The 8,731-nt window shown below is 39.0% G+C and overlaps 1 protein-coding gene across 1 annotated transcript; it reads right to left on the bottom strand.

The window, feature by feature from the left end:
- Window positions 1–6,563: 6,563 nt before the first annotated feature.
- Window positions 6,564–7,637, bottom strand: LOC107483529 (uncharacterized). The gene is made up of 2 exons (XM_016104149.1): window positions 7,557–7,637; window positions 6,564–7,331 (listed from the first exon to the last, which is right to left on the bottom strand). The coding sequence occupies exons 1-2, from the start codon at window positions 7,635–7,637 to the stop codon at window positions 6,564–6,566; spliced, it is 849 nt and encodes a 282-aa protein (XP_015959635.1).
- Window positions 7,638–8,731: the final 1,094 nt, after the last annotated feature.

The following is an 8,731-nucleotide window of genomic DNA, read 5'->3' as shown; positions in this document are numbered from 1 at the left end:
TTCTCGAAAAATTAAACTAATTTTGGGGTTCACCAAGGATCGAACTCTTGACCTTTCGAATCTAGCGCTTTAATACCATGTCATGATACTACTCATCCTAAAAGCTGCAGCTGATGGAAAAATGTAACACTAATGATTATATTTCTAACATTACATAAACCTTCATTGTACACATTATATAAATATTTCATTCGCTCCTCATACTTTCCCTAACTAATAATACAAGTCGGTAATCTTTTGGTAATGTTTTATCCATCTTCTCTATTCATGAATGATATCATTGTTTGATGAAATTATTCTTTTATAAACTTAAACTGAAAAAAATGATTATATAAGTATTTTTTTATCTTATGCTGGTATGTTTTCTTTTAGAGTCTAATAAAAATCGAATTGTTTTTTTAAAAAAAATTCTAATACCACGACAAAATTATTTCTTCTAAAAAATTAAATAAATAAAAAAATTACATAAATAACTATAGTTTTAATATATTATTTTTTACAGATGATCTTTTGTATAAATTGATAAATAACATGAAAAATCGTCTGAAATAGTTTAACAATGAAAGCACAAATTTTTTTTCTGAAATAAATAAAAAAATATTATTTTTAAAAACAAATTATTTTAATTTTAATTTTCGGAATGCATTTTTTTTGTTCAGGATAAGTTTGCTGCACCCACTGCAATTTTTTATAATTTTACAAAATTTGCCGCACTCCCAAAAAACTTCACCCAAAATCTCCCTAAAACTTGGATGAGAACGAAACTCAAATTTTTAAACAATTATTGTAACACCCTAATATTCAAATCCTTATGCTCGAGTCATAAGTCAATGATATTACGGTGGTACGACTCTTAGGTGGATTTTTAATATATATAAATATAGGTAATTTTCGAAAGGAATATTAATCGAGAAGCCTGAAAAGAGTAGAAATAAAATCGCGAAGACGTATCACTCACGTTTCGACAACGAAAAGTTAAACTGTTAAGCCGAACGCGATATACGGACAAGGCATAAAGGAGATTAAGAGATAGATATCAGATAGATATTTATAACATAAGTAAATAGCCATTAGTCGCGACCCGCGAAGTTTAGGCCGGCTAGGGTACAGCATGAAAGTAGTTGACAACAGTATATCCTAATCTCTCCCAAAGGAAACATAAGAGCCTCTATAGGCAAGTTCCAAAAGAGTTCAATACATAATATAATCTTTTCAAAGCAAAGGTGGAGAGATTCTAAGCAAAACACAAAGTAGAGAAAATAATATCTTCGCCATCTCTCAGGTGAACCACAGCTCACTTCTGAGCACCTGGACCTGTATCTGAAAAACAAGAGATATATACGGAATGAGAACCCCGGGCCCATGGGTTCCCAGTACGGCAAAGGTGTCAAATAAATACAATGCACTGCAATAAAAACTCACTAAGCATCCTAAACTCCTTTTCACCCAGTATCCAGCCTAGATTCTCACTAATCCATAAATAGGCATCTGTCGTAAGGGGATACTAAATCTAGTTCATATCTCATATGATTCCCAACTCGCTGACCCTCCCACGAATTAGATTCAGAATCATAAACAAAACCATCATCAGTCGTACTGTCTCAGCAATTCTATATCAATACATCATACCCTCACCTGGAGCTAGTGAAACCACATCACTGCGTCTACCCAAGGAGCTCAAATCATCTCAACCAATGATCATCATCATCATGCAATCGCATCATCAATTCATCTCATCAAGAACAGCCCTCAACCTCCACCGACACCAACACGAGGGGCCTCTCAATTGTACAAACACAAGCAATACATGCAAGTAATACACAATTAAGGTACAAGTAGAACAAGTAGCATATAATCAGGTAACATAGCACATATAATGTAGAAATCCAAAACAAATAGGCAAACCCAAACAATTCAAACATATGCAAATGATGAATGCCTGCCCTATGGCTGATGATATCATTTGTTGGTTATCAAGCCAACCCGACGTGTCCGGTAGCTAACCCAGACACAGTCTCTCTGTTGCGTATTAATATCATTAGAGGGAATATATGCCCTGTCACCATTAGAGGGTATCTGCGCCCTGTCGCCATTAGAGGGTATCGGTGCCCTGTCACCCTTACAACCAGAGAGAAAACACAACCATGCTTACATTCAACATTTTTCATCATTATTCATTTATCAGATATGCCTTTATACTCAGCCATAATCCATAATGGCTTTGCCGTAACTCGGCAATAACTCAGCCATCCGGCTCACAGTTCAATCCAGAACTAGCTAATTTATCAACATGGCTCCGCCGTATCCGGCAATAACTCAGCCATCCGACTCATGGCTCAATCAAGAACCAACCATTTATCAATAATTATAGCCTTTCGGCTCATGGCATACACGGTACATCCACCGCCATCCTCCATATCTCATATAATCATCTTTGATCATCATTGATCACAACTTTTCCCCTTGTTTCATTCGCAAGTTACCACATCCCCTAGCTTCTTCCTTTTTGCTAGGCATATTATAATGATTTAATACATAAGGGGTGAGATCGGAGGCTTAGAAGTATGAGATTTAGCTTTTAAAACTCACAATTCAACTTTGGGATAAAAACAGGGCCACGCGCACGCGTACTTCACACGCACGCGTGGATGGCCACAAAGCTCATCGACGCGTATGCGTCATACGCGCTGACGCGTGGATTGAAACAAAGCCAGATGATGCGTAAGCGTCAGCCACGCGTATGTGTGGGTGCATCTGCGCCCCAGGCACAAAACTGGCACAACTCTCGGGAAAATGGCTGGGAATTGGGTGCAGCGCATCGACGCGCACGCGCACACCACGCGCACGCGTGGATGGTGCCTTCTTGAAGAACGACGCGTACGCGCCAAGTGCGCCTACGCGTGGAGGGTCATTCTGCTAAAAACTTTTCTAAGTTAAAAGCTGCAGAATTCACAAATTCAACCCCCAATCTTCCGACGGACATAACTTTCTCATTTTAAATCATTTTTCGCCCGTTCTTCGAACGGCATGGACATCCCAGATCCAATTTCACTTCTAAACAAGTTTGGCAAAAAATGGAGATCTAGAGTCCAAGTTATATCCCATCAAAGTATGCCCAAAAACTATATTTTCATACAAAACCACAAGGTGCCCTTTTCAAAACAAGCCATTTCAACCCTTTTTAAAATCAACCAAAACATGCTAGTTTCACCCCCTTTTTGAAATCAATCAAAGTATATCAAAATCGACAATAAGCCTCCTCAACTCATACACTAACACATTACCACAATTCACAAAATCGTCATATAACCATTTTTACCCATTTCACACAAATGGCTAAATTACAAACACATTAACATGTCATACATCCTTCCTCATCCCAATTTCTAACAATACTATTCCCAATCAATCATCGTTATACAAAATCAATATCATACTCACTATCACATGGTTTCACCCACAAATCAACCTTAATCATTTCTCAAGCATATATCACAACATACATATCTCTCATGCATTATCATAGCATCAAGGCATCAATAATCATACTCACATATATGACCACATAATATATCTCAACCAAAATCAAACATACCTCATCTATAAAATTTCACCTAAAATTACCAAATTCCACACTCCAATTCCTCAAACCTTATTATTTAATAACCAACTCAATCATTCATATATTCATTATCTGAAATTCATCCAATCACTTGTGTCATCATACAATACACACATCAGTTACCTTCCTTACCTCTTTCCGGCCTCCGACCCAAATTTCACAGCCTCCGGCCCAATTTCACAATTTAAATGTATAAACCACAAATCAATACTCATTACCTAATACATCAAATTCTCAATACACCAAGCATACAAGGCCACAAAATTCTCAACCCAATCATTAATTCACATTACATACCAACTATGCATATTAGCACCAACCATTTACACAATCCAAACTTAATCCTAGGGGCATCTAGCCTAGGAATTCTCATCACACCACACGGTACTTAAATGAAACTTAAACCGTACCGCTTGTAGCCAAATCAATTGAGCCTCTTCTTTAGAAGTCTCTACCAATCTTAGTCCAAAACCTCACTAAAGCTCCTCAAGCAACACCAATCTCTCAATTGTGCACCAAGATCATCAAATACACTAACATAACCAATATCACATACATACATCAATCTAGGGCTCATAAAAATGACAAATCACAAGGGTTTGAGCACTTCTTACCTCAGCCCATATGAAGTAGGGATAGAACCCACTTGGAATCCATGTTGAAGTATCTCTAAACACCCAAAATCACAAGATTTCAACACTAACTACCCAAGAACGTGTAACAGTAGAGAATTTTGAAAACTGGGCAGAGATGAATGGAATACTCACCACAAAACTTAGATAGAATTGTAGAGGATGAGAAGAGCGATGCGTGGCCGCAAACGGCTCATCAATCGGAGCTCCGTAGCTCAAGTTATGGTGGTTTGAAGATCAAAGAGAGTTAGGTTTTCTTTCTTCTCTTCTCTCTTCCCAATTTCAGCGCCCAACACCCCTTCTTTAAGGCAAAATGAGCTGAAATGCTCATAACTAATGTTTATATATGTTGGGTCTTGGGCCCACTTAGGCCCGGTTCACTTATTTTTTGTCCGTTGTCCCAATTTTGGACCAAAACCTTTAATATTAACGTTCTAAATCGCACTTCAAATATTTCGACCTCCCCTAATAGACAGATCTCAGCCGGTACTTCCGGTCAAAATTCCACTGCGTGCTTTTACGCAGAAAACTATGTTTTCCGACTCGAAAAAATTCACTGAATCCAAATATCATATTTAAATCATCAAATTCCAATTGCCAAATCTTCCAACCATATTCGCTCCTACTTAACTTATTATTTAATTAATTTCGGTTAGACCGGGTATTACATTCTACCCCCCTAACAGAAATTTTTGCCCTCGAAAATTCTATCCATCACTACGAGTACGCGAGCATAGTCTGTTTTTATATCAAATGCATAACTGTTCCAAGGTCCTTTTTACTCTGCGCGCTTCCGTTGCCGCACTCTGATTTCTCTATTCCTGAGGGTCTCGGTCGTTCGTTCAACGCCGACCAACAGCCTCATCCCTTACTTTTACCGTCTCATCAACTCACACCATATTAAATCTCGAATCATGTCATCAATAAGATTGTCATCATCGTTAATCATAGCCATTATCCCACATTACTATAATCAATCAACGATCATCACCACACCTTAATCATACTCCATCACTATCCTCTCTCTCTCTCTCTGCCAAGCCAATTCCTCTAATCACAGTTTAACTCCAAGCATAATTTCCAAACTTACTTTCTTATTCTCAAACCCTCAAATTTCTTCATGACTTACTGATATAAAGTCTCTGGCTTATCAATCAAAAACCCCTTTCATTTCTAGAAATCAAATGAGTTTGGAATAGCAAGTTAACAAAATCATGAGAGTTCGCATTTCCTTTAATAATCTATAAAAGCATTTGAAACACATCTCTTTTGTTAAAATTACTCATATAAAAAATCATCTTCAAAACTAAAACCACACTCTTTCAAATTCTTGGGAAAAAAATTTTCAACAGTACCTCCCCAAAAATTGGAGTTTACCACATGTCACGAGTTCCCTCAAACCATTCTCAGTACCACATCAACATTTCGATTTAATGGTTTTCACATTCGTCTTTCAAAACCAATCATTATAAATCTCAATCTAAATCCAAGGTCACTATGACTAATCATCATAGTACTCATCTCTCAAACACGACAACTTGCACTCTCTCATCATCTAAATCCAATTGTGCATCAATGATAATTTCCTCATCCGCTTTAGAACCATCAAAGCTCACAGCCGCAATCAATTCCAAATATTTGGGAATCATTACTTGCAGTAACCTGCTTAACCCTTCTAATATTCAAACATAAGATACTATAGTAAACTTTTACAGCTCTTATTCGTAGCTATCCTGTGTTACTGCTTCCACAAGTTTTTGTTGCTTTATTCTGATCTCTTGTCTAGTACGAGCTCTATCACTTACTCCCTCAAGTACTCAACCACAACTTAGCATGACTGGCATTCATTAGATTTCTATCTATGATAGCCAAAACCACATACTAACTTAATCGTAATTCTAACACGTTGTTACCAATCTTTTGCTTACCAATTCTCAAACCGTCAGATCTAACAGTATCCCCCATTGTTGTAGTGAACACACGACCTTGTTGTTGGCTCTTGGTAGTATTCTGGTTGACCTTCTTAGGACGTTTCTAGGACACATGTCCAACTCCTCTACAACCATGGCAAAGTCCCAATCTACCTCGACACGGAGTTCCCGAATGATGGCTTTGACATCGCCTACCAGTCATCCCACTCTGAGGTTACTTTCCGTTAAAGGCCTACCTAATCATTTATGCTCACCAAACCTTCTATTAAGATAACTTAGGGTTATCTAGAACAGATCATAATTTTTCATATGAGTGAATACCAGCCTTCAGCATTATCTAGAGTGGTAAAGAATTAAGTTATCAGTTTTCTTATTACCTCAGGTATGAAAATCGGACCTAGCAGTCTCCCGGTCCTTCCGGTGTGGGCAATCTCTGACCAAATGTCCTAGCTTTCCGCAATTGTAACACAAACCCGAACCATAACGACACGGTCTATTTGGGTGATGACCTCCACATCTCTGACAGCTCAAAACATCCAAAGCAGCCACTATTTGTTTTTCCCTACCTTTTCCTTGGGAATTCTTATTCGTCGCAAGGTCATTTCGCCTTTGGGGAAAACGTTGTGGGTATCCTCTTCTCTTAAACTCTTGACCCCTTGTTGGGTACTCTTGATTGTGCTCCCTGTGGTAGGACTCCCAATGGTCATTCTTTGCCTCAACAGCCTTCCTCACACATTCTTCAGCAATACGGCTCTTGTTCACAAGTTTAGAGAAGACCCTAATCTCCATCGGTCCAACGGAGCTCAGGATTTCACTTCGAAGTCCTCCCTCATACTTAATACACTTCCATTCCTCAGAGTCTCCCGGGGTTCCTTGACACATACGAGAAAACCTGAATAACTCCTCAAATTTATCCGTATACTCAGATACGGACATTGTACCCTGCTTCAGTTGCAGTAATTCAAGTTCCTTGACCGTTCTAGCAGAATTCGGGAAGTACTTCTTATAAAATTCCACTTGGAAGGCACCCCAGGTGATAGGATCATTCCCCTGCTGCAGGAGACGTCGAGCCCCTTGCCACCAATGCGATGATTTCCCCGTGAGCAGATAGGTAGCAAATTCAACACACTGCTCTTCAGGCACCAACTGCGCTTACAGTGCTCACTCCATGGCCTGAAACCAGGTTTCAGCTTCAGTCGGATTAGTGGTTCCCTTGAACTTAGGTGGATTAACCTTTAAGAAAGTTGCCAGTGTCATCGGGCCTTGAGATCCACTTCCGCCATTGCCATTATTGTTTATCTGTTGCCCAAGAGCCTCCGCAGTGGCTTGCATAGTAGCAGCCATATTCTCCAACACCGCCATAAGGTTTACCAGGTTATTCGGGTTGATTTCCGGTTCCTGAGTACTAGTACGATCTCTCTCACATCCCCGACCGGGTCCACGAGGCGCCATCTGGTTCCTATACACACCAAACAATCGATATCAAGTTGATCAGTCTCAATATCGGAAGTATAGTGCTTCAAAGTACCAAAGGTACACTCATGAACTTCATGCTAGATGTATCGGTTAGATACCCTAACTAGCACAGGCACAGACTCAGAGTATGCATTGAAGCATAAGCAGCTCCATCCCTCAGGCTCACGAGGATGAACTGCTCTGATACCATAATGTAACACCCTAATACTCAAATCCTTATGCTCGAGTCATAAGTCAATGATATTACGGTCGTACGACTCTCAGGTGGATTTTTAATATATATAAATATAGGTAATTTTCGAAAGGAGTATTAATCGAGAAGCCTGAAAAGAGTAGAAATAAAATCACGAAGACGTATCATTCACGTTTCGACAACGAAAACTTAAACTGTTAAGTCGAACGCGATATACGGACAAGGCATAAAGAAGATTAAGAGATAGATATCAGATAGATATTTATAACATAAGTAAATAGCCACTAGTCGCGACCCGCGAAGTTTAGGCCAGCTAGGGTAGAGTATGAAAGTAGTTGACAACGGTATATCCTAATCTCTCCCAAAGGAAACATAAGAGCCTCTATAGGCAAGTTCCAAAAGAGTTCAATACATAATATAATCTTTTCAAAGCAAAGGTGGAGAGATTCTAAGCAAAACACAAAGTAGAGAAAATAATATTTTCGCCGTCTCTCAGGTGAACCACAGCTCACTTCTGAGCACCTGGACCTGTATCTGAAAAACAAGAGATATATACGGAATGAGAACCCCGGGCCCATGGGTTCCCAGTACGGTAAAAGTGTCAAATAAATACAATGCACTGCAATAAAAACTCACTAAGCATCCTAAACTCCTTTTCACCCAGTATCCAGCCTAGATTCTCACTAATCCATAAATAGGCATCTGTCGTAAGGGGATACTAAATCTAGTTCATATCTCATATGATTCCCAACTCGCTGACCCTCCCACGAATTAGATTCAGAATCATAAACAAAACCATCATTAGTCGTACTGTCTCAGCAATTCTATATCAATACATCATACCCTCACCTGGAGCTAGTGAAACCACATCACTGCG

Source organism: Arachis duranensis, chromosome 4, assembly GCF_000817695.3.
Source record: "Arachis duranensis cultivar V14167 chromosome 4, aradu.V14167.gnm2.J7QH, whole genome shotgun sequence".
Taxonomy (NCBI): domain Eukaryota; kingdom Viridiplantae; phylum Streptophyta; class Magnoliopsida; order Fabales; family Fabaceae; genus Arachis; species Arachis duranensis.
The sequence above is the reverse complement of the archived record's forward strand: the minus strand, read 5'-3'. Positions and strand labels throughout refer to the sequence as shown.

What these genes read in the sequence shown, in the direction of transcription:
- LOC107483529 (XM_016104149.1), bottom strand. Translation starts at nt 7,637, where the DNA reads ATGGCGCCTCGTGGACCCGGTCGGGGATGTGAGAGAGATCGTACTAGT. An exon ending in AAATCAACCCGAATAACCTG is followed by an intron (nt 7,332 to 7,556) that starts GTAAACCTTATG and finishes CTGTAAGCGCAG; the next exon opens with TTGGTGCCTGAAGAGCAGTG.